Source organism: Lagopus muta, chromosome 1 (genome assembly GCF_023343835.1).
Source record: "Lagopus muta isolate bLagMut1 chromosome 1, bLagMut1 primary, whole genome shotgun sequence".
In the NCBI taxonomy this organism is placed as follows: domain Eukaryota; kingdom Metazoa; phylum Chordata; class Aves; order Galliformes; family Phasianidae; genus Lagopus; species Lagopus muta.
The window spans coordinates 35,350,439-35,377,276 of NC_064433.1; the positions used below are offsets into that span (position 1 = coordinate 35,350,439).

The following is a 26,838-nucleotide window of genomic DNA, read 5'->3' on the forward strand; positions in this document are numbered from 1 at the left end:
GCTTATACTTCCATATCCATCAGACAGTCTCCAGGAACATATACCATAAACCAAAAGTACTGACACCAACTTGGAATGGTACAGGTGAAGAGAAGCTCCAGAAAACTGGCTTTAAATGCTGCCCCTAGTGGAAACACACAGAGGAATATAGAACTGGACTTCATTCTGCACTGAAATGCATAGCGTAGACAATACAACATACGGTTGATGAGGGGTCTAACAAACCCTACATATTCTTTAGATCAAGTTCTGGAGCTACATGCATATTTTAAACACTATCAAGCAATGCAAGAGATGCAACTGAATTGAAAGATGTGAGAAACCATAATTTGACCAGCTGAACTGGAAGGAAACCACAGCTCCTCTATTATTTCATGCTTTTGACAAATCTCTGCTATGCAACCCAAACAGAAACCACGCTTCAACTACTGTCAGCTAATTTGTAGTATTTCAGCTCGAACTGTCATCAGTCTTATTACTCTGACATCAGCTACATGTACTGCTGATACAGTATAGCTACAATCAGCAGTTCCATCAGTTACTTCTTTCATTTCACAGTCTCGCAAAATGCATTTACTGATAAAAGTCATAAGTGACATATATAAACTACTGCCTAAATGATTATGCATTAACCAAAATGTGATTTAAAGTGCTATCTTCTTCTCTACCTTCTTAGAGCTCTAGTACCTGGCACTGGTGGTGTTTCATACCTGTCACTCTGATAATGGTTGATTTATTCTTTCAATTTTCAAATTACAAGTTACCAATATTTGAAAGATTTGGGATTGTATACGATATGGACCTAAACCACTGTTTGCATAGAAGGTATTTCTTGTTTCTACCAAGAGACACTACTTGTGTTTAGCGTATACCTACCTCATCAGCAGACTTGCCACTAGACCTTTTTAAACTTCAGCTGCCAAGGCAAATGAATGGAGGGCATTTACTGTGTTTGTAGAGTTACCGCAGAGAAAATGTCTGACAGTAAATGAGGTGTCTGAACAAGCAACTGTGAAGTGCTTAAGCAACTGCTAAGTGCTTAGCTGCCATAACCTTCAGTGCAAATACTAAACCATCTCTCTGATGCTAAGATTTTAGGAGTAAGTCAGGGAGGCACTTAATGACAGACCTTATTTAAGACATCTCATTTTTGAAGCTTGTGTTAGCACCTGTAAGAGGCTGAACTGGATATCATCATCCTTAAAAAAACACTGATACGCACAGAAAGAGTCCCATTATTCTACCATTGCAGTTGGCTGCTCAGTGTGGCTCTTCGCTTCACAGTGGTGCGTTGTTCACATGCACACACAGACACACACACACAAAGGGAAATGCTGCTGGAGCATTTTCACAGTCAGTCGTGGATCCAGCACAGCCATGCTCCTCACTCATCAGCCCATCATAACATCTTAGCGGTATTCAGCACAAAGGGACGCGCAAGAAAATGCAAGAAGGCCTTACTTTCTGACTTCTACACTCTGATGAGATGGGACAAAAAAGTATAACACGGTATTAGACAGAAAGAAACCGTGAGTTCTCCTTGAACTGCATCCAGCAGTCATGACACGGACTGCATTTTAAACACAACTATGCTATCACCCGAGGAACTACGAAGCCAACAGGTCTGGATGAGCGCAAAGGATGCCACCGGTCACTGCTTCTGGAAGCACTGCACCGGCAGGCAGCTCGAGGGGCTGAGGAGCTGAGGGGCGGCAGAACGCGCTCATCGCCGGCCAAGCCTCCCTTCCAGCCCGCCAGGCTAGCTTTTGGCAGCGCCTTACCTGTCCGCAGGGTGACGTTGGCGGCCTCCCCGTCGGCGAGCGGCTCGATGCGAAGGTGGTACCAAGTCCCGGCTTCCAAGTCTCGCACGGTGCAGCCGTAGGAACCGTTGCCGGCGCTGGCGGGCCGGCAGCCGGCGGGCCGTCCGTCCTCGGAGCGTCCCGTCAGGTTGAAGCTGCAGTCGCGGGCCGCGGCGCTCCAGCGCAGCCAGGCGCTCCGCGCGGCCACGCGGCGCTCCGTCAGGTTGGCGCTGCAGCCCGCAGCCTCCCCGCGCGCGGCCTGCGGAGAGAGAGCGGGTAGAACGCTGCGACGCCCGCCGGCAGCCGCGCCGCCCCAAGGCCGGTCCCGCTGCCGCTCTCGGGGCAAACCCACCTGCGCAGCCCTCCTCACCTCGCTGAGCGCCAGCACCGTGCACAGAGCGATTCCCGCTCCATAGCTGAGCATCGCCGCGCGCTTTTATCCGCGGAACCCCTCGCGGGATGGGGGGGGGGATGAAGAAGGCGAGCGGCCCGCGGACCTTGGGGGCGCCCCCGGCCCCGCTCCCCGCCGGGCTGGCTCCCCGCGGCGGCCGCCCAGCCAGCCCTCCGCCGGGCCGCCCGTTTGCTGCATGCGCTCGGGGCTGCCCCGGGCGCCTCGCCGCCTCCCTGCGGCCGGGGGGGGGGGAAGGGGGGTGGCGGCGGGGGGTGCGCGGGGGCTGCCCGGCGGCCGAGGAGGAGCGGGGGGCGGAGGAGGCGTGGGAGGCGGCCGCCGCTTCCCACGCTGCCATTCTGACCCGGGCTGACTCCGCTGGAGCCCTTTCCGCGGACTTCCGCAATCAAAAGGCGATTTCCTCGCTGCTCGATGCGGGGGCGGCGTCCCGGGGTCCACAACAGGCGGCCCGAGGGGTGCGGGTCGTCCTCGGCGGTGGAGCCTGGGACGCCGCCCCCGAATCCTTCCCTCCCCCTGCTCCCCAGCTCTTCTTTCCTCACTTTCCTCTTGGCCCCTTCTACCACCCTCCCTTCCTTCCTCGCTGTATCCTCCCTCGTCCCCTTCCCCACTCGTACGGGCCCCTCATGCGGGCGGCCGCCATTTCACGCCTCCTGCCCTCCTCACCTCACCTGTCCCTCATCTCACGCCCACCTTTCTGCTTGCCTGCCTTGTCTCCTTTAGATCTCAGCCATCCCAAAACGTCCCTTCCATCTCTCCTTTTTATTTATTTATTTATTTATTTATTTACTTATTTATTTTTGTGAGAAAACATCCCTTTTGTGTCTTCTGCACGGGATCTGCACGGCTAATCCCCACTACCTCTGCCTTGGGGACAGCCTCAGGGGCACACAAGGTGCACCGTGTACCTCCATCCTCTCCCTCATCCCGCAGCACTATGGCAAGAATCACAAGGCCAGCAGGGCTCCTGCAGAGCCAACCTGCCACCTTCAGTCCCATATTCAGAGAAGCAGCCCGTGTATCAGGGGCCAAGCTTTTTGTTTTGCTTTGCATCAACGCCTGTCCCTGAAATATTCCCCAGAATAACTCCCAAGCTAAAATTACACACCAGAGAAAGCAAAAAGACTCTGTGTTTAAAGAAAGCACAAAACAAGCTGTGAGAAACTCTGAATTCAGCTATAGCTTCAGCACAGCTCTCCACTTCTGTCATGCACACCCATTTCCTTTTATTTAAGTTTTCAGCCTCTTAACATTCATGTCTGTGCAGATGCGGGGGTGAGGTGAGGGAGAAGAATCACTGTTAAAATTGTTTTGGACCATCAGATACTCAGGTAAATTTGTGGTTGCGTAAAGGGGGAAGAATTCAACATTTATGTTTTTCAGATGGAAGTAGCACTTCTCTGCATCTTTCTGTACATGCATACATAGTTTTAACTTGTAAAAGCAGCACCTCGAGCAAGTTCATCACTGTTTCACTTTTGCCCCGGGTTGATATTTAGGGAGAAAAAGCTGCTACCATTTGAAAATGTCAGTCTACCTTTCACAACAAGTGCTGCTGTAGCATTTTGGGGAGCATTCACCTGTCAAACACAATGCAGATATCTAAAAAACCTTAGCTTGCACTGGGAAACCAAAGGTCTTAGCACTGGTGGGTGGTTACCTGTGCTTGTGGAAACCTTCATCTGTCCCCATGCAGCACCACGCATGGTCCTAAGGACCTGGCACAGACAGTGTTGAGCTTTATGCTGCAGACCCATGATGTCCAATAACTTTAGGATCAATAATCTTACTTGATGTTATAAATATATATTGATTATTATGGAATTGATGAGCTCATTGCAGAGCTAAATCTCCCTTGGAATAAGCATTTTACATAAGATAAAAGAGAGGACTGTGCCTCAAAGAGCTGTTTCAGTGATAATCTGTTGATGGTGTGTGTATTAGATGGGACTGGGACTAAACTGATAAAAGTGTCTTTGCAGTCAGTTCCAGGTCAGAGATTTTTGCATTTTTAGATAATTATGGTTTGGTGAGTGAGTGTCATAAACTACTTCAACATTTTTCTGTCACTGAAGAAGAGCAAATTTGAATGTTTATTGAGATGTTTGGGGCACTTCAGACCCCTCTCTGAAAATGAGAATATTCAGAACAACCTGCATTTTCTTGGAAAATGGAGCTTGCATTGCAGGGTCTTTTTAAAGTATATTCATGACTTGAACTTGCAGGGGAACTCTTAATTCAGATGTACAGATGTAGGTGTAAATTAGATAGATGTAATGTAAAGGAAAAAAAAGTTACTGCAAACTTACAAGACCCAGGAAATAAATGTAACTTATCAAAAGTGAAATTTAAAGATTCTTGGAAATGTCTATCTTTTCCTGCTAACATAAGATAATACATGGAGAAAAGTCACGTTGCTGCTTCTCACCATTGCCCAAAAATTAGAAATTCTTACTTTATTACTCTGATTCTTGCCATAAAATCCTTAACCTGTTCTAGTTACATTAGCAAGAACGTACAGGTTTATGGGTTTTGGGACTTCTTTCTGTACAGCATACAAAACTGCTTTAGAAGTAATGTCTACCACAGATGTCTATGCCAACACTGAAATAAAGCAGGGGGGATCATTCATTCACTGGTGGTAATATATGTGTATAGAATAGTCGACATAATTATTTCCAGAGTGCTATTGAATAAATGGGCTTTTAGCAAATCAGTAGTCATGCAGTCTTTAACACTTACTGATCTGTGTGGCAAGCCAAGAAACTAATTAAAAAGGAAAAAAAAAAAAAAAAAAAGAACTGGAAGTGACTTTTGGGAGTGGCCGGATGTGTCTCTAATAGCAGGCTCCAAAATCTCTTTCAGACACTTTCCCAAGGTTTCCTGACTTTTTTTTTTACACCAACCTCTCTCTGTCTCTCTAATCAAGAGGAAATGGGCTTTGCATAGCTTTTGTCGTGGCTTGAAAGTGCAAGCTGCAGTTTTACTTGAAATTCAAGGCTGCTCTAAACTAAATATTTTGTTTGATTAAAGTGTTAGCATTGTTGTCCACCTCCCCTCCCCCCCCAAAATATGTCTTTCCAAAATGGAGTATCTAGGTTCGAGTGGCTAGACATGGCTGGACATTTCAAGGGACACATACTCATGAATTTTTTTCGTGCTTATCTTCAGGAATTGGGTTTGAAGGCTTTGACCTAAGCATCTTGTTCAATGCAAGTCAAGCGAATGAGATGAGCTGGGGTAGGAACCCAGGAGGTGATAGCTTCAAGTCAAACAGTGCCTTCCCTATAGCACTGATGGGGCTATTCAGTAGGAGTGCTGGAGGCTAGTCAGGTAATACCTGGTTCCACAGGTCATTTCCATTTGGAAGAGACAAATATTCTGTGCAGGAGGCTTACATATGAGCAGAGAACATGGGGTAATTAGCTCAGCCTGCCTGCACCAACCCCAAATAATGATATTTTGAAAGAACCATCCATCATCCATCTGGACCAGGGTGCGGTGCATCCATCATCAGCTCAGTCCCTTGTGGCCAGCACTAGAATAGTATTGACAGGGTCCATAAACCCTGAAGTCAGTAATTTGCATCAACATTGTCCTGGGTGACAATTCTACTTTCTCCCTGTCTGAAGCAGTCTGTAGTGATGTTGTTCAAACCAGACTGTACAGGATTTCCTTAAAATAATCAGGATATGTAGAAGCTCCTGTTGTTCTTACTCTCATCTACAGTAACACTAACGCCGAAAGTAATAGCTGAAATACATTCACTGACCCTAATAAATAGAGTGCAGTGCACTCTCCTGAACAAAAAGCCAGGGGATTTAGGGATTTTCAGCTCTAATCCCTCTGTATTGATAGCAAAATGGTGACCAATCATCTCCTGAGTGCTTTAGGTGTGGATGTTTTGCCAGTGATGATGCCAGATTTGCTCTCAATTTGCTCTTGTTTGTGGCTTGCCCAGACAAAAACAGAAGATAGGACATAATGAATGCTCATTTTTAGCTTCTTCTGTGTATGGGGCTGGCACCTGCATTCCCCTCCTCTGCTGGAGTTGTTTGTGTTTGGACTCTGGAACAGCACACAGATGAAGGAGCAGCTGTGTCTTCCCTCTATCAGTCAGCAGATAAGCTGACCAGGATCAAGGGAAGGGTTTCTCATAATGCAAGTTAGAATACTGAGTTTTTACTTGCTTTAGACTACAAACCATGTATGCAATTTTAGAACTCAAATATCCTAAAAGAGCTCATAAAACACACTGTTTCTTAGAACAGAGTTAGAGCAAGACCCTCACATCACGCAACAAACCCATGGCAGAGGCTAAGTTGCTGGGAACGGATACCCCAGCTCCTGTGTCTCCTGCCATATCCACGAGCATTCCATTGCTACTCACGTATCCTGAACATTTTTCCTGTAGCTTAGACATTTTCCCAAAGCACTGTGTGCACCACGATTGTGCTGTACGGAAGAGGCAGATTTTTTCTGCAGATGTACTTATAGCAAAGGGAACTATCAGCATGAACAAAGAATCCCATCAAAATAAAGAACAAAGCGCAGTCCTGCAGTTAGCTTTTTTTAGTCTGTGAAACATCCACCTGTAATAGCTCTCAGGCTCCACAGAGTGGAGCAGGCTTAATAAAAATCAATCAATAATTTGTCTGCCTTACCTCCTCCGTAGTGCTGGAGTATTGTGGAGTAGTTGGGACTGTGGGTTTCTCTGTTACTGCAGATTTCAAGCCAAAGTAGAGGTTTTCAATGAAGCTTTTTGTGAAGTGTTCAGTCACATTTCTGATGGACATCTGTGTGCTGCTATTTGCTGGCAGCTTGTCAGGCCTAGAGGTAGTAGTATTTAAAGGGGAGGGTGTAGTTGTAGTACTCCATACAAAAGTGTCTGCATCTTGGAGATCTAAGGTAAATAAAGGAAAGTCATTAAAAGGAGCTCTACATTTTTATAACCAGTTCCTTAGATGCCAATAAATATGTCTGTTATAACTTCTAATAGCTTAAATGCACCTGTCAGTTCTGGAGTTTTTGCTTTCAGTGCAAACATTTTGCATCAACATCAAAGTTTGCATAAAATATCCATGAACTTTCATACCATTCATTTTAAATGCAGTTCCTCACTGGTTCCAAAGTGTAGAGAAAGGTTATAATTTGTCATTAACAACATGATGTTTTCACTCATAGCTTTTTCACTTACGTGTTTTGTCAAACTGCATGATTTCAGCTTTATACAGTCAATAAAAAGCCCAATGTGTAAGTACATGGCACAGATTTTCATCTGCCTCTTGTTGGTTTAAATACAAATTATGACTTTGTGCATGGTAATGAAGTTCCTTGTGACCACATGGGACATTCCTCTTGTGATTTTAAATATGTCCCATGTAGACACCATGCTAACCCCTGACTGCTGTCTTTCCAAGGTTCAGTTAACAATGGTATCATTTAACTAAAGCGTCTGCAAATATAACTCTTGGTTTGCTTTTTTAGTCACGTATCCTTCAGAGAATGCCAAAGTTGCAATTAGAGTGCAGGAAAGATTTTACTACACATTTTTCCTCCACATTTTCATGGCTCTTCCTCCCAATTGGTATGTATTTAATATCCTTTCTTTGTGGCTGTGAGGGCAGGGTTCAATCTGTGGTGGCCTCTACATCTGGTAGCATCACGTTTCAGCTAAGTGATTGAAATTACTCACTGGCCCCTTCTCCTCACAAAAAGCTGCCCTGCCATTGCTGGAGTACAGCTAGTGTGTGTTGGCCCAATGCCCAAGACACTTTGTCTGTCCTTGAACTGGGGTCTACAACATGACAGAACCTTGTTTTGCTGCTGAGCCACTGGGCTGGTTGCCATTCATAATAATTTTAGCTTACAAGCCCTCTTAGGAAAAAAAAAAAAACTGAGTTAAATTGCAGCAGAAGCTTCCAAATGTAATTACTTGGTGTGCAGTTATGATGTCTTCACAGGCCAACTTGTGATTACCTCTTTACTCGAAGGATCAATGGGTGAGCTTCCGTTAAGTCAATATTATGTTTTCTTGGGGTTCTATTATTTTTGGTATATGTGTAAACATACATGTTAACACGTTCATTTAGTAAAACTCATGGTACTTTCCTTTGCATCCAGAAATAAAAGTCAGATTATAAACCCTTGCAAGTGACACTTTCATACAAATGTTTCTTATGCTTGACAGCATTTATCAGGTATGCAGTTCAGGATCCTTTTGTAAAGGTCTGGCTTGCTAGGATGGGAAGATATCTACTTGAAACATTTCCCCTCCTTTTCTTCTGTGTTTCCCTGGAAATAAAAATGATCAACTATCCATTTCATTACAAAAATTGTTGATCAAATGTTTTTCAAAATCAAGGCATGGAAAATAAGACTGCTGATTGCATTTTGCTTTCTTTTACAAAGAAACCCTCAGGTTTGCTTCAACACTGAATGCCAACCCTCATGCTGCTGGTGCTGCATTTGCAGAATCCCCTGCAGACTGCCTATGGTGCAAAGTCTGCTGTGGTCCTGCATCACGTACCTCCGTGGTCCCCATCCAAAGGTCAGGTAAGAGTCTGGCAAGGGCAGCCCTGTGCTCAAGCTGTTGTCAGCTACTGAAGCAAACCCTTCAGCTGACACAAGTCCCAGCTTAGCCTCAAGTCCATGTCACTCTGTTCCTGGGGATCTCCTGTTAGGGTTCTCTGAAAGCCTGCAGTAGGCAGCTAGAAATGCCAACACTGATGACTTGGATAGAATTAAGCCTGCTGGCTCTGTGCCTCTCAAATATCTCCAACTTCAGCAGGGAGTAGGCTACTGATAGGAAGATAGCTTTAAAAAAATGACGTCTGGGTGGTCAGCAGCCACTTAGATAAAAAGGCCACTTAATCGGGTTCCTAAATATAGATTTACACACCCAACTTAAAAGCACATTAAAAAAAATCTTGGCTTTGTTTACAGCCAAATTGCAGCTATTCCAACAGGAAGACATTGACATTCCAGTGCCAATTGTGTTTTAGGAGAGCTGCTACTCCATAAAGGGTCTACGGTTCTGCCAAGAGCATCTGTGGGACCCAGCACCCTGGGTAAGCAATACTCCTGGTGCAGGAGCTGAGGGGAGAGGGCCAACACCACTGCCAGGAAAATGCGTGGTCCTCAGACCTGTGCCACCAGCCTGGGGAAGTACTAGGAAGGGGCAGTGGGTCACTGCCCCACCTGGCTCTTTTCTTCAGCTTCAGCCTTCAACCAGAGGCTAACAATCTATGGCAGTAGGCCATACTGAAACTTGGGGCATGTATACCAGCACTTTCCATGTATGCAGTGTCCAGCTCTCCCTGCCCTTCAAGCATATCATGGTCCAGGTTTAAATTATCTAAGGAAAGCCACTAGAGTCCTAGTATAAGGGCCCTCACGTATCTTCTTCAGTAGCAGACACTTGCAAAAGAGAACTCTTTACTACAAGACTCCAACAAACAGATTTCTACAAACTTGAATTTCAAATTTGTATCCCTTATAAACCAGAAAAAAACTCACCTCCTATCTGGATATCAGCTAAGTACACAGGAATCACGCCAGTGGGATTTCTCAGAAGTGTTTAATGTTGTTCTAGCAGTTCTCTTTGGAAAACAGTCATAAAACTGTTCATGGGAACAGAACTGCAGAACTGACAGTGACATTGATCAATAGTGGCTGAATGATGTACAGTGTGTGAACATACCATTGTAATCATCGGTAGCACACCCTGGAGAAGTTATGACATTATGACTAAGTGCGTATTTCATCCATGGGGTGTACTGCAAACTGCATCCATCTGCACAGCAGCAGGCCACTTACAAGCAAAAGAAATCCATCAGTTCTGCTTGTATGCTGAGCAAAGCGCTGTGTGAATATTGCTGGTTCCTTGTCAAGTACCAGGAACCCTATAGCAGTGCTTTCAGGCTTGGGCAAGCCAGTGTGGGGCAGCTTGCTGCAGCTACTTGCATTGGATCAACCTGCCTGCCTCCATAAAGCACAGCTTCAGAGCACAGAGGCTGCATTGCTAGTGAAACACAAAGGATTCAGTTATCTGTTGTATAAGAAAAAAATGCTGTGTAAGGCTGCATCTAACTTGCTGACAGCAAGATTTTACACTCAGAGGGGTGGTTTTATAATCTCTGTACATGCAGGAAAATTAATTCTCTTTCTGTTTGCCTATTGAGTACTCGTAAATAAACTGCAAGAAGAAAGACTTAAAAAAAAATGCTTGCAGGAGTATGACAGAATAACAAAATTGCTAAGTTGTCTTTTTTCCCCCATGCTTTTGAAAACTGCAAAATGTTTGCCACTTCAGAAAAAATGTCTTATTTATCTTAAATGCTGTAGAGGTTACAGAGGCTTGCTTTTCATGCCAGAGAGGATGGATATCTCCTGGACTTGCTGGGTTTTGAAATGCTGAAGTAGCTATTTGGAAGCTCTTGCAGCACCAGTGCCAGTGGAAGATCCCAGATGACATTGGTGATAATGCCATAGCTCTATCAGCCCTGCTTCTGGCCCAGCCCCAGCTCACCCGGAAGTGTTTTTGTAGGATCCAGGCCCCATTAACTCCATGGAGTTAATGAAGAGAGCTTAGAAGGTTAGCTGCTTAGAAGGTTAGCTGCTGTGTAGACACTTAGGGCCCTGTTCAGTTGCCTAAATGTCGATACTTTGTGTGATCTGAAATGCCCTAGGGCACCTGACGCAGATGCTTACGGCTCTCATAGGGCCAAAGGAAGACCTATGTCTTTCTGGGTAGGCAGAAGCAGGTCTGGAGCACTGCAGATGGCATGAAAGCAATTAAATTGGGGCAGTGGTATTAAGCCCTTTCTGATATTTGGATATCTAGAAGCTGAAATTGTCTGCTCTCTACAAAGAGATCAATACAAAATAAAGAGAGAACTTAATTGTGAGAATTACCAGTCTAGTTGCTGGAATTGATATTTTTGTTAGCACTTGCAGCTCGGATGAAATAGTAAAGCAGGCCAAGCCATCCTCTTGGTTGCTCTGGGGAGCTGCTTTTGTCACTACATTTCCTATGAAAGTAGCTTATCTGTTTTTATTCTATACTCATTGAACTAAACATCACTGAGACTTTGAAAAATTACCTAAACAAAAGACTTGGACTATAGTGTAATTTTTTCTGTTATGTTCAGAAAATGTAAAATACATTTATCTTTGAGCTTCTCTCAGTGTGGTGTTAGATTGTGTGCAGGGACTTGTAGTTATGCCCAGGGGTCTGACACTGATAGTTTCCTTTTTCCAGGAGGAGCTGAGCAGAAGTGGTTAGCCAGGTATTGCTTAGAGCAAACAAGAAGATTCAAGTAATTTTTAGTGTTTCACTTCAGTATTTTCTAATCAAACTCTTTTGCTTAATAAACCCTATTCAGGGTTCAGGGAGATCAAAACAGGTTTGGCTAAATGGTTTTTTAGGAAAAAAGTTTGAGTCCACTCAAAAGTAAAGTGAAAATACTGACTCTTCCTGGTCTATTTTATTGTGGAGAAAAATGTAAAGGGCACACAGAAAAACCCAACCTGTTAGCAACCTGTGGATGCATTGCTGCAGTTATTACCAACACTATGGTGGAAAAGTGAAGGCCCAGAGATATTAATATGACTACAAAATTGAGGGAGAGTGGAAACTTTTCCTGCACTTCTGCCACTTTTCTTTGGTGTTCTTCCCCTTTCCCAAGAAGACCAGCAGGATGATGCACTTATCTTTCCTTACCATATTGCTCACCTGGTTCAGAGTATACCCTGAGCATACACTGCCCTGCTCTCCGACCCATCTCACCACTGATGATGATAGGAGTTTTGGTAGTGGAGGTAGTGCTCATATATGGACTAGCCAAACTGAAAATGGGATAATGGGAAGGGAGAAGCCAATGTGACAAGGTGATAAGAAAGCAAAGATACAGAAGCTGGGATGGGATCAGAGGCAGGAGGCAACAGTCAGTGACAGAGGGCATGTCAGTATTTTGCTTATGTATAATATTTGATATTTTGTCAATGTCACAGTGTAATCAAAACAGATAAAAAGGTACGGTTTGTCTTTCTTGTCTGTTTTATATCGTTGCAGATCCCACTATGCTTCTTAAATACCTGACATGCAACAGTAAGTAATCAAGCCATGCTCCTCTTCTGAACGAGGTTTAATCCTGGTAACCACAGTTCTAGGGTTTTGCAGCTACATTTACTTCAGGAGATGTCCCTATTGTATATGTTGCAGCAGAAGGGAAATGCAACACAGAGTACTGCATTACAAAACAGTTCATGTCAACTTCTGTGACTAGACTGCCCTCCAGGCCACACATCAGTCTCTACAGCACTGTGAGTAATGTCAACATGCAGCTTGGACTTTTATCTCCCTGTTTGAAATCACTCTTCAGTTAGTGAATAATTTTCAGTCTAAAGTTTTTTGCAGCTGTTGGGTTTGGAGCATGTTCTTTATCTGAGCTGATATATGGCATTTAATTCAGTAAATTACTCCATTGTGAAAATATCAATGTTTTTCTATGAATACTATGAAAAAAAATTATAATAAAATGTGATATTAGTCAGGAGTAGAAAAATATACAACCATTTCAGCTCCAAAGATTGCTTAGTTTTTACCATCTTATCTAAATATAGATTGAATATGTAATTTTAGCCTTATCCCCTGCAGGGTTTGCTGAATTTAGACAGATGTGCTTAGAAGAGTAATTTTAAGAATTCAGCATTGAAATTTTTGACGTTTATATGACCATCAAGATCAGCACTGTAGGAATTAGATTTTTTTATTGCAGTACTTACTAATATTTTCATGTGAAAAAATGCATGTCTTTGCATTACTTCTACTCTTGAATACTTGGAATTCTTAGTTAGGTATTGTGGATCACAAGGTATAATTCACTCAGCTTCCATGAACTGTCAAAAAGGAGATAACTAATACAGTGAATCAGCAGGCTTCTTTACCAGGACAATTGTCTTGCTCAGTACTCACTGGTCTTAAATTGCTCCTCCTCTGATGATGAGTAAGAAAAGGATTCAAGTTTACCTTAAATCTATTAGGCAATACTTTATCCAGCTATCAGCAGAAGTAACACTGCCTGGATACCTCATCTTAACTTCTCACAATGTCTTTGAATAAGCTACTCTCACTCTACTCACAGGTACACAGAACTTCATATTATTTTGCCTTCTAAATCTTTATATGGGAAGGCTGGGACTGCATCTCAGTCAATGTTCCTTTCCTAGATTATGCAAGTTTTCCTTTCAGACACTGAAGTGAGTGGTCCTGTTGCTGTGCCAAGGTTGCTGCAAATGCTGATTGGCTGAAAAAAATTGGTACCTTAGAAGGAATGGGAGGATCAGCTATCAATCATACCCCAACATTCTCGGGTTAGAAAGAACAAGGAATTTGTTTTAAATGTTCTGAAAACTTGGCCAGATGCAAAAGTATTGAATCATGAAACATTTTAAAAATCATGTAAATACAAGAATAAATGGCGTGTTTCCCACTAAAAGTCTTAACTGTGCAGGTTGTCTTCACTTACCACGAAGAGCAACTTCAAAATGTGCAAGTAGAATACCAAAAGGATTGTTATGAATGATTGACAACAGGATATCAAGGAAAACATAACTAAATAAATTAAAACCTTCCTTTTTTCTTTTTGCTACAGATATGTAATATATGTAATGCAGGTGTATTAACACATCCAGAAGCACGTGCACAGGCCCATGCATATCTAAATGCCATGGCAGGAATTTCTAAGATTGTATTCAGGATTTTGAATGCTCTCCTAGATGTTCCATCCAAGGGTAGAGTGAATCTGTATAAACATATGAATGTGTAAGTATACGGCTCAACTGATCATGCCTTTGGGGTAATCAGAGTAATAAATGTATTTTGATTTTCTGATACTTTCTTGTTCTTGACATACTGAATCTGGATTGTGTGATAAAATAAATGAGGAGAAGGACTTGCACACATCCGTATTTTAAAAACTACAAGGAATTATAATCTATGTTTCTGTTTACAAATAAAGAAGGAAATGACACAGGAATAGTGAGCTGAGCTTGTACATAAGTATTTTGATCCATGGACTGTGAGTAGAGAAGAGGGGGGGACATCCTGATTGGAAAAAAAAACTGATTTTCAGAAAGACAGCACTAATGTCAACTTTCCTTTTATGGTTTTTTAACTCTTTTTTTTTACTATGAAAAAATGTTTTTATGTTTGAATCAAACAACATAATTCTTAACGTTTGAGTAAGATAGAAGAGACATTTTTGTTACTTAAACTTATCATAGAACTATAGATTCACAGAATGGCTTAGGTTGGAGGAGACCTTAAAGATCATCCTTTCCAACTGCCCTTCTGTGAGTAGTAACCACCCCACCCACCAGATCATGCTGCCCAGGGCCCCATCCAACCTGGCTTTGAACACCTCCAGGAATAGGGCATCCACAACCCTTCTGGGCAGCCTGTGCCAGTGCTTTACTAAACTCCACCAAACTCACCAACTTCCAAGGTATGTTTTCAGAGGAATAGCTCACCTTGCTTTGAACACAGATTTACATAGACAGGTTTTCCCATCTCGTTGGCTTCAAGCTGCATCCATGTATGAAGATATTTCTTACTCTGCTTGGCCATTACCTTCTGACCTTGCTTGGTAAGAAAGAGTGAGCTGTTGGCTACCTTCAGGAGCCCATCTTCCTCATGGCAAGTCCACCTAACTGCCTGAGAGCAATTGATGATGATGCTGCGAGAGGACAGTGCGGAGCGTGTGGAGATGCTCAGGCACTGTCCAGATTTCACGTGGAGGAGCCTGTCATCAGCCATCCATTGCCACTGCTGGTTGGGGCTGCTCATATTGCACCTTTCCATAATGACTCCTCTCCTTTCTGAAAGACACTGCTGTCTCTGGACATGGATGATCAGAAACGCTTCTGGAAGTGGAAAATTCCAGAAAATACAATTGATTATACATGGTCATTTAACAAAAAGTAAATTCTTGATGATTTAAAATACATTAGCAAATAAATCTTCCTGCTTTCTACACATTCAACTTTCCATGTGTTGAATCTATATGAAAGAACCCAAAATGCAAGCACTATTTCACAGTAATGTCAAGATACAAAAGCAAACTGTTGTGGCAAATGCCACCTTGACCTTCATTAGAAATAAAAATGAAGAAAAATCTAAACTGGATATAAAAGAAATACAAGAATTTCTAACTTAAGATACCCGTTCTAAACACCCCACTTTCCCCTCTTGAAAACATACACTCATCTACAAGATCTCTGTCTTTTTTTCAGTTTTATGGTCCAGTATTTTTGAGGTATAATTTTCTGCCTGCAAATTGGCTTAGTAAAACTCTTAGTGTCAGTGAAGAAAAGACTAAGAAAAATGCCTCTCAATACCCATGCCTTTATAGGAATGGAGGCTCCTTATGGATAGGAAGTACGTCTCTTACAGGATTTACTCCAGTATCTCTAGCTGCTAGTTCTGTGACCACCTTAATTTGTATCTGCTCAGCTCTTTGTTCTGCCATACATAAATACCGAAAGCAAACATTTAAATGAAAACAACTGCAACTCATTTATCAAAAAGCTCTAAAGTTACCAGGGCAAAAAAAAAAGCACACATCATGGAGTACAGATCTGGATATTTCAAGTGCAGCCTCTCTACCCCATCTTATTTATGTTTTTTTCTGCTCTCAGTTACTCAAACATTTTATTAGTTACGTTTTTAGTTATAACATTTTATTAATCATAGCTAAAACCAATGCGTATTTCGCTACGTTGAGGTTTTTCATTCCTCTGTTTTTACACTTCTGGGTAGTTTCCAACTAAGCATCACAGAAAACTCCTGTTTCTGGAAGTTATACAAAGCAGAAAGAAAAATAGGAATTTTCCCCTTCAAAGAGATTGCTCCTGCATTGTCAAGCGAGAGATCTTAAAAACAAAAAGAGGTATATCCAGCACTGAAAGAGAAACCTAAACAGAACTTTCTGCGTTGGCCCTGCCCCCCATTCCCCTTGTATGAGCTCAAGCAAAGAAGTGACACTGTTCTGTAAGTCCCTGGCTGCCTTGGAGGTTTCTGCTCAGTGGTGGAAAGACCGAACGGTGGAGGAGAGGTGGGGAGAGACACTTACCTGAAAACATGAAGGCAAGACAGGTAAAAACCAGGACGTGAATTAAAGACTCCATTTTCCCTCTAGCAACTGCCCATGCTTCTCTTAAAAAAAAACCACCTCAGATAAGCGAAGCGAAGGCTAGGAAGGAAACGTGCCTTCACAGGGGGAAAAAGTCAGTGACGAGCACTTCCTTCTATTCAATTGTTTTGGGGAGTTTTACACCACTTTGTCGTTTCATGTGATTCTTCACAATTTACTAGCTGCTTTATTTTGGAAAAATGCAAACACACAAGGCGCTAAAAGAGATGGTTGAACCTCTTTAGGCTAAAAGTCCAAAGAAAAGGGATAGTACTTTTGTGTAATTAATTGCCTGTGAAATGTTATCAGTTCTCAAGTGATCTGGATGGTGCTGAATAAGTATTATCCAGAGAACATGTACACATTTTTGTAATTATTTGTGATCAAGCAAAACCCTGACATTGATATTTCTAGCTCTACAAGTCCTAAAAAGCCAAACAGAGATGGGGAGGAGAAGGAGGAGTAGAGGAGGCAGGTTTCTCAGGTATGGGCTTTATATGTATATATATATATATATATAAATATAAACTCCCTTGAGGATCAGGTGCTGCTGATTATGCCTTCACCAGGTGTTCCACTTTGCTGAATGTCAGTAGCATTTACTCTCCAGTGGTCTGAAGCCATGATGCATATAACCAAACTGTACCATGCTCTGCCTGTTCTGGGAGTACAAGAGTATGCATCAAATTACTCTAAGCAAAAAAAAACACCCAGAGACTTCAGTAAATGTTTTATATCAAGTGTAATTTATTAGCAGTATGAAGCAAAATCAACATCACTGCATTAAAAACTCATGATACCCTGTGAACAGACTTCCCAGTGTTGTAAGTCATAATGCCAACTTTGCTTTTCTCTGAAAAACAAATTCTTACTGAGCAGTAAGGAAACAGTCATAGCAGCATTTTCGTTCTTGTATAACCTGCCATGGAACAGTCCATATCACTAAAGGCATCTATCTCTTACTGAAAGAGATAGAGCAGATAAACAACGTAAGCAAAAAATTCCATATTAATAAAAGACAGACAAATATTTAAAATCCTCACCATTTAATATATGCTACAAAGTTTCTTTTAAAACTTTAAAGTAAAATGACTTACACAATTTACAAATACACTGGATTCAGGTCTGTAGCAGAAGCATGTTCTAGGACAGTCAACAGTACAGGGTAAACACATACACACTGAATAACAGACATTGTGCTCTGCAGCTGCTCCGTAAGACCTACAGTAAATACACATTTAATAGTTAATAGTATGAAGAACATATATTTCCATACAAAATATTAACTGCTTTTGAATATTTTCAAAAACAAGACTTAAATCTCATCTTTTTCTTTTTTTAAATCCATTATTGAACACTTGCAATTTTAGCAGCAAGAATATTATGTGGCCAAGAAACAAGCTCACCACATAATCAGTAATAGCACTTTACAGTACAGTTGACAGTCCATTCACAAGACATTTTGCAAACATTAAAGCATTTATACACTTGATAAACATTTCTTCAGGAGAAGTTTCTATGTCCAGTCGACTCCGGCAGTAGCACATACATACATTCCATACGGCAGATACCAGATTATAGAATTAACCCACCTTTAGATATATATGTGAAATCCATGTGTAGTTTCAGTACAGTACCTTCTTTATAAATCATTTTTGGGAAGCTCACAATACATTCATATACAGTAAAGGTCCAGCAATCTTTATACTCTTGCCAAACTGTCCACAATCCTTTCAGAAGTTGGCTTCAAAGCCACTCTTCTCACTGCAGTAAACTCCTTGAAGGAGCTGCTGGTAGGTAATGAAATAAATTACCTCAAGAGACAGACATTTGGTTTTACCTCCTTGCCTTCACTGGACAGCTTCTGCAGAAAGTCGGCTTTCATACAGACTTAGTGCATGGTGCACAAATTCATACTGTTCACTGGTCTGAACCATTCCACCTCTGAAAAGAAAAGGCAGAGGAATTAAATGTTATTTGTTACAAATACAACAACTTCCAGCCTCTGCCAGCTCCATGGCTAGGTAAGGACTTTTCTCAATTTTTAACCTAGAGTTTGCTTCAGCAAGAGGGAGATTTCCTACCCAGAAGTACTTCCTTTATGATCTATGTCATCCAGCACACGTATAGCATGAACTACTGGTGCTGATAATATCAGAGTAAGAACTAGAGAAGGAATCTGATGTTTTCATTGTTAAAACCTGTTTTGAAATTCAACATTCACATTCACATTCAACATTCACATTCATAGAGAATTTTGCTCAGTCACTTGGGCATGGAGGGCCAGATACATAGAATCTGTACTGCCACTGATGGAGCAAGGGAGTATTCTGAATCTGGCCTTTCATTTTTGTCCTTTAGTATAAATGTAACCTTTGCTGACCCTCAGATAGCCTGTACAGAGAACAGCTCTTCCTGTCTTCTTTCTAACGCCTACAATGCATCCTGTCTGAACAGCAGCAACCTAGGAAATTTTACAGCAGTGACTCATTTCAACACCAGCAATACAAAAGAGTTTAACCTGACCACAAAAAGGACTAATTACAGTCAGATTGTAGTAGATGCCTACACTTAATACATTCAACTGCTAACAATTCCTTTTTTAGGTGGAACCATGAGGATCTAGTCTTTCACATCCAGTGCCAACTGCAGTAGGAAGGGGATGATGTCCTATAGGAGGCAGATGCAATACTCAGCTATACTCAGTTCTGAAATTAAACTGAGCTTCATTCAGAAAGTACCAGGATCTTTCAGATCTCACCTTTCATCAAGCAAAGGCTGTCAGGATATTCAAAGCAATGTGATCATCTTTATTTTACCACAGAAGGGCTGCCTACCTCTGTGACATGAATTAGTAAATGGCCTTAGGGGAAAGGATGACATTAAGACGTGTATTGTATTTGGCATAAGCTAAACCTTCACAAAAGCAATGAAATGCAGAGAGGGATTTAGCTCCAGAGTGATGTAGAAGCCAGGCACCTTACAGCAGAAGCTCAGACAATCTCCCATGGGATCACAAGCAGCAGCAACAAAGGGGCTTACTGATATAGAACTGGGTGAAAAATGGTAACAATGCCTTGGTAAATATTGTCCAATAGTATCAGATAAGTTCGTCTGCTACCATAAGGTAGCAGGTCCTCAGTGCTATTGGATGGTTAAATGATTGTAGCAGCAAAAATGATTAAGTTAATACCTACTTCTGTAGGAAAGTGACCAGCTGTCTCTACTCCTCCAGTGTGCTCAGACAACTGTAAAACCCTTTTTAGTGAGCTGCATGTCTATTATGATATGTTGCTTTTAGGAATTAAATCACAAGTCTCCAAATGGTCCCATCCAGTGCAAAAAAGCAGCAGCTTCTTCACTTTGCCAACTAAGACATCCACAAATCCATAACTCTTGGCTGCCTGCTGCCTGCAGCCGCTCTCTCCTCTGTGCTCATCTTCAGCCTGGAGATCCAGCAAGAGTCTAAAGGTGACGGAAGGGCTTTGCTCTGGTCCTTTGCGCTGCTTGGCCTCCTTCCTTCCTCCTCAGCCTATGTCCTCTTCCCAGCCTGCTCTGTCCCTCTGCCAGCGCTTTCAGGAGCGTTTCCCAGCTCCAATCCACTGTGATAAGGGGTGAAGGAAGGGAAAGCGTCCAGGGACCAGCATGTGGCAGGAAGAGAAGGTTAAAACTGCCTTGGCTGCACTAAGCCATTTGTGGAGATGACCCCTGCATCTACCTCTGCTGAAATGAAGTAACACACAAAATTCCCAGGGCATACATAAGCCTATGTGGGGCTGAGCATTTGCGCCATGCTTGTATGCAAAACTGAGCTGTTGTGGTGCTTCCAAATCCTGTGTGGGCATGGCAGTGCACATCCTTGCTGGCCAAGTCTTAGAGGTTCAGACAACTTGGTTTTGCCTGTCACCCGTGGGACCATTCCCTTTGTTTCTGTGAAGGGCTCATACTTAACATCAAGAAATGATCACCCTAGAACATCATTTTGTGCAAAATGCTGCATGAAGGAATGTTATTTTTTCAGGCGGAAATCTGCTCTAAGAGACTTTTCCTCTGTCATATTCCCTGTGCCCAGGAGGGAAAGACTCACAGCCGCAGCACCTCTGGGTCTGCAGCCCTTGTCCTCAGCAAACCCACACTGCCAGCTCCTCCAAAAGCTGCCTCTGCTTCTCTGGGACTCACTGGGCTGGTGCTTGGAAGAAACAAACCCTGGTGTGCTGAGGACTTGGGCACCGCCATCATGTCTGCCTGGGCAGCCGTGACAGAGGGGAGGCTCTTGTTCACTACCCTTGGCCTTGCTGTAAGTGCAGCTGCATGCAGTCTGCTCCAGAATGAATGTGATGCAGAGTTTGGAATTTCTTTTTTTTTAAACCTGAGGTGATTAGTCAAAACACTTAAACAATGAATTGACGCACGCTGGAAACTCTTTTCATCCTGTCTGAGGAGCCAAAGCAAAATTATTGGACGTTATTCCAAGAATGTGCCTTTAAGGTTAAAGAATGTGCAAAGTTTCTCGATATCACAGCACGCCTTGAAGATGCTTCACATCAAACATTTCCTGTTTCTGCTGCAAAACATAAAAATAATGAACTGGGAAAAAGAAAAAAAAAAAAAGCTGAGCAGAGCGGAGGGTCTATCTTTCTATGAAGCCACTCAGATCATAGCTGTATCTTTATCCTGGGTCAAGTTTTTGAGTGGATGGCGCACTTCCTCATGTTAGCTCAACACAGGCAGTTGCTGAGAGATCCTTTCACCCCTCAACAACCTCTTTTGTTATATTGAGCAGCTAAGAACACAAAACCGGGACATTCTGGGAACAGCTCTCTGTCACCTCATTCTCTATTGGAACTCTATTTCGAACTACTAAATAACTACCAGCATCATCTGCTCTATACTGAGAGCCCATCCAGCACAGCTCTTTATTCTGCTCTCCTATTGGTAGAAATTGGGCCATGGGCCCACATGTCAGAAAAGTCACACAAGTTGATACCACCAGATGTATTCATTCCATCAGCAGGTCTGCATTTGAGTGGTGTAGCCCCACGCATGAATGAACTTGGTTGAGAACCTAGTGGAGATGAGGCATCAGAGATGAAAAGATTCAATGCGCACATCAGGCAAGTTTCTAGCTGTCACATAGGCAGTTTTCTGTTTAAACACTGTATTCTCTTTTGTGAGGGCAATCTGTACAAAGAATAAATTGCAGCCTGCTGATGCCCAGCATCACGAGGATGAGGGCCTCATCTCTGTTTCTGCTCTGCTGCTTTGCTCATGTGGGCCATGCCAGTAACTGAAGTGTAACACAGTGATGGCCACAGACAGCTCTGGTAGCTGAGTTTAGTGGGAAGTTGGGCTCATTTTGTCAGCTTCAAGCCACTTGCAGTGACCTTATCTTACATCCCACCTGCAGTAATCTCATATCAGGACTCTCAGGAGAAGCTGGTCTCATGGAACTTTGTGTGTTACAGTGATACTTGGCCACTTGATGAACGTGTGGGCTGGTTGGGCTGGCAGTAGCTATTGTGGTCTGAGGGGCTGCTAAGCTCTGCCTTAGCAAATCTTGCCATAAGCTAACTGCCAGGTGAGTGAGAGCCGTCCTGCAATATGACCAGCTGGAAAAGGGAAAGGAAAAAGAGCTTTTGGTGTAATAGAGTTTTGCCTGGGAAAATGCCATCACAAATTAAAACACAAAAAACATACTTTTTGTCTCAAGCAGTGCCTGGGAATATGAAAAACTGAGAAATCTTCACCAAGATCTCTGCAGTCAATTTGTATTTTCTGAAACTTGAAGAAATATGGAAATGCACAAATCACTTATAACAAGCTTTGGGTCATTGATGCTGCTATGCTGAATGTTGTTTATATTTATATTTGGGTCAGGTTTCTATTCTCTTTCCAAGTTTATCATGGCTACTAATACATATAAGAAAGTTCATTGGCAAGATATACTTAACCAAACTGTGTTGTCAGTAATAATGCTGAAAATATGGAATATTATTTCTGTGGTTGAAATAATGACAGAAAAACTGATGTAACACAGAACAATTTGCTTCCACTTCTCTACACTGTAGTGGAAGAGCAATGAGAAAAAGGCTATCTTATAGTAAAAATACTAAAACAAGGAAGAACACTATAAGCTATAAGAACTCTTATATATATATATATATATATATATATATATATCCATAAGAACACTTAAAATAAGATGAGTAGATAACCAGGATGGAGTTAGAAGTTTGGAGCTGATAATTTAAAACAGAGTAAGCTTTTTTTTTTCCCACTCATCTCGGTTGCTGTGATTTTTAGGTCAGGAACTCCCCTTGGAGAATTTTACACTCCAAGTGGTTCGTGTTGCCCTGTAAGGATCACATTACAACCTCCACTGTGATGAAGGCGTGTGGGAGGGTAAGGGCAGAGGAGGTGATGCATAAACACAGTCAGCTATACGGATTCTGGTCCTTCTGCAGATTGTGGCTCCAGTTCAGCATTTCAGAATGCTTCAGAACACAAAAATCCTTAACTGTCCCTTTGACCTGAGCTCTTTTTCAGCATTTGCACTCCTTATGGGTTGTTTCCATTTAAAGAAGAAAAGTATGTCAGAAGCAGGTACAGACTTAATCAAGGAGACTATAGGACCTGGTACCTATGGCAATCGTGAGACTTTTCTGTTCTTGGTGCAACCCTGTTTATTTATACAAAATCCTGTTTCCCTAAGCAGAATAAGAAAGAAAAGTACAACCAAGCGAGCTGCTTGCACGGTACACAATACCCACATCCCCCTCTCCAACACAAATCTCTTTGGCCATGGTTTCACAAAACAAAGCATTCTGCAACAATGCTGGCTTGCAGTGCTCCTTCTCCCAAGCCCCACTCCCATGCTGCGAATTCAATCAGGGACTTGATCTGTCTTCAGAAAATTCTGCAACATATGCCTTGCTGTTTTCTCAAACTGAATAACTTTGCCAGCCTAATTCAAAAGGAGTGCCAGCACAACGGAGGGAGTAGCAGCATCAGATTTGGCATACTCTGCTGTATGAAGAAGCTACACACACTGCATTAGCCTTGATGTCCCTATCTGTTCGTGCTCAAAGACAATCTCTAGCCTCCAGACTGCCCTGTGTCTCCTGTGACCTAGTGGGGTGCTGCAGACAGCAGAAAGCTTCAGGAAGGAAAGCGAGGAGGGCCAAGAGTCCAGCAACTGCAGTTGCTATCTCAGGAGAATTTTATTCAATAGAGCCTCAGCCAGTTTTACCCAGAAACAATATTCCTTAATCAGGATCTAAATATGAAAGTTTGAATGTTCAGCTAATGCTGTCATACCAGTCAGCAAAAGTGATGGCAGCCACTCCAGTCATGTAAAGTAGCATTCATCTGTGAAGTGGTTTTCACAGTCATTACTGAAGAGTAAATGAGGCTCAGCCTGGCTCCTGCTGAGTTTAGGACACAAGCTGTGAAGAGCAGATGGGTTATAGTTCCTTCCCCCATCCTCTGGTATTTAGATGGCATATACCCTTCAATAAGCTCTTTGTCCTTCAGAGAATGCCCTGCACTGGTGGTAACCACTGTTCAGTGTTAGAACAGCTATAGACTGGCTTTCAGTCAACAACTGCAATGTATAGTCATCAGTTCACTGGTCGCTGAATGCTCATTTCATCACTGAAAGTACTACTGGGATGCACACATCATCATGAAATAGATCAAAAACATATCTGAAAAAAAAAGGGAAAATTACCCCTTCACCCCCCCCCCCCCCCCCCCTTTTCTGACTGGATAGGAAGGCAAGATGCTGTGGATCTCCTGTTAAAAATGACTGGAGCACAAACATCTGTACTAGCTGTGCCCGCCCCTTGTCATGGCAGAAGGTAGGTCCACTCTCTAGGTGTCAGTGGTATAACCTGCTTGTACAAGAGAAAACAGCAGCAGGAACTCAAGTCCTGAAAGAGTTTAAATATAAAAGCAAAGAACTCTATATGCCTAGAAGGAGTAGAAAAGCCTTCACAAAAGCTCGTTGTGTTGGACTAGTTCAGCTCATGGTGGGATGCAGAAGAAAATTTCCTTACAATCAGCAGAAGGAGAAGCAGGTCAGCTGGGTCTGCATCTATAGCAGCTATCGGCAATTATTAAATCTTCCTCTGCATGTCAGACATTCAGTAATGTGAACATTTAATTTTGGTGCCCATCAGACTTTCTGAAGACCTTTACTCTTGTTTATCTCTTATCCTTTCGTAACAGCTTTCAGCTACAGCATTGGCCATAAGACACTTTCTGCAAAGATGCAGAAGACATCTGCTGTTTGGGGTCAACTTACAAGTGCAGGAGAATTGAACTAATTCAGTGTAATTTTAAATAAATTCATGTCATTTGACTGATGTATGGTTCTATGAACTCACCTGTCCACTCGTAGCTGGCAAACAATGCTCAATGCATCTACAACTCCTTCTTCCTTCAACTGCTGACAACCAATGGCAGTGGCGATAAAACACCCAGTTCTTCCTATACCAGCACTGAAAAGAGAGCAAAATTTAATGAGTGGAGCAAACTGACTGAAGGAATTAATTGGAAAACATTACACAGACAGGGAAAACACTAAAAATATGACGTGTTAAATTGCTGTAACCAACAAATTCCTACCAAGGAACCTCATTTTCATAGATAGAAATGAAAGGGTGAGTTCTTCCAGCTGTCAAACTATTGTGGGCAATTCACAAAGTTTACACACCTCCCATTTGCACACAAGTGTATGGTTAGAAAAGCAATCTCCATTATCATCACAAAGTCCAAATATTCTCTAGCATAGTGTAGGCACTGACAAGGGCAAAAAGAAAAACCACTTTAAAGGCATAAGTTAAAGGGACTCTACACTTGAAGTCCTCAAGGACAGAGGAGTTCTGCTCTTCCTCTAACCACAAGGGTAAAAGGACCAAGAACTATGCTAATGAAGTTAACATTCTCTCGTATGATTCTGCAGGAGAGAAAAGGATTTGATACCACAACTCCAGGTTTTACTGATGCCTGCTTGGAAACAGCCATTACAGCCATTTTTTTTACCTCCTTGAGCCCCCAGCACTTCTGAAAATCTCTTCCTTGACTATTGGCTTAAGGAATGTGGAATTCGGTGCAGCTCTTCCCTGCCATTCTGCATGGCAGGGAAATATGAGGAAAAAAATTAAAACATGGATTTGGGTCCAGGTGTCCACACCTGGCTTTAGAGGAAACAACCAGTTGGTGCCTTGCTTTCTTCATCTCTGCAATAGGTATGAATGCCGCCTGACCCATAAGAGCATTGCAAGTGTTATTTAAATTAAAGCCAGGAAGAATACACTGTCTTAGATGAAAGCTTGATATATATGAGTGCAAAGTGTTAGCAGACCCACACCCATTTGCTACACCTGAAACAAATCACAACCTACTCACCACAGAATGAAAGACAGGAGTGCTTTAGGGACTCAAGAGAGAACACATCCCTCTGGAACTGAGTATTTCCAAGAGGACTCAGCAGTGTTAAATATGTGAGGATATCTAAGCCTACCATGAGGGGTTAATGAGAGATAAATTTGGCAGTGTAAGAAAAGATCAAGTGAGCTGAAGTTCCTGAGTTGACAGGCAGTCTTCTTGGGCACTGGTATCTATGAGATGTACCAAAAAAGAGAAGGACAGAGTTTATAACAATAAATTTGTAGACATCTGTCTGATGCACAGAGCTAACAAGTTTAAACAATTCAGATGTAAGTGAAATTGAATTGTGGGACAGATTGTTGGTGAATTTGGCTTCACTGACTAAATAGGGTTAAATTAGTTTCTTATTCTATTTCTTATTCTTAAAATTTAAATAATTTTAAGAAAAAATCTTCTCTATCTAAAATAATCAAAATATATTTGCTCTCAAAGCCCCTTGTTGCCATTAAACTCAGATTATTTTGATATATTAGATACATATGCAAAGGACAGATTTTAAGGAGCTATTTGCATTGCTTATCACACGCTTTAAATGAACGACATGAATGAGGAAGCTTATATATCTTTCCAGTTAATGCCACTATAGAGACTGTCAAGACTGACTTAAAACTTTTTCCCTTTGGAAATTCTTTTATTTTTGGAGAATCAGAGCTGCTGATTTCAAGGAACAAAACAAATGTTCACTCCTTTTTCATGTGTTTGCAGACCAGGAACTACTGCTTTGCTAAGATGATTAAAGCCCTCCTCATATCCCAAGTCCTGAATGGACTCATCAGCGAAGTCTGTAAGACAGCACCCTATGCTGAAAGGCTACAAGAAGACACAGAGAAAAAATGATTTTTTTTTTTCCACTCATGTCATAATTCCAAGTTTTCAGAGATTATTAAAGCTCTTCTGTTTCAGATTAAGGATAATGCTTGAGCATGTCCTGTAATGATCCATTAGAAATAACTGAGAATTGTGCATTTCTATCTCAGGTCTGAGA

At 42.2% G+C, this 26,838-nt stretch overlaps 2 protein-coding genes across 3 annotated transcripts in view; both read right to left on the reverse strand.

Moving 5' to 3' along the window:
- Window positions 1-16,456, reverse strand: part of PTPRB (protein tyrosine phosphatase receptor type B) — a 65,763-nt gene extending 49,307 nt beyond the window's left edge. Inside the window, exons 1-4 of one of the 2 annotated variants that reach the window (XM_048941036.1) lie at window positions 16,341-16,456; window positions 14,740-15,132; window positions 6,870-7,108; window positions 1,782-2,058 (exon numbers count right to left, since the gene is read on the reverse strand). In XM_048941036.1, the coding sequence (XP_048796993.1) occupies window positions 1,782-2,058; window positions 6,870-7,108; window positions 14,740-15,132; window positions 16,341-16,395 (964 nt within the window). In that variant the 5' untranslated portion in view covers window positions 16,396-16,456. Of the gene's footprint in view, window positions 1-1,781; window positions 2,059-2,169; window positions 2,365-6,869; window positions 7,109-14,739; window positions 15,133-16,340 lie in introns of those variants that run through there. The other variant, XM_048941044.1, reaches the window with a different exon arrangement.
- Window positions 16,457-17,168: 712 nt separating this feature from the next.
- The window catches only part of PTPRR (protein tyrosine phosphatase receptor type R), a 145,040-nt gene continuing 135,370 nt past the window's right edge, over window positions 17,169-26,838 (reverse strand). The window contains exons 13-14 of the mRNA XM_048941154.1: window positions 24,788-24,901; window positions 17,169-18,344 (exon numbers count right to left, since the gene is read on the reverse strand). Coding sequence (XP_048797111.1) covers window positions 18,251-18,344; window positions 24,788-24,901 — 208 coding nt within the window. The 3' untranslated portion in view covers window positions 17,169-18,250. The remainder of the gene's footprint in view (window positions 18,345-24,787; window positions 24,902-26,838) is intronic.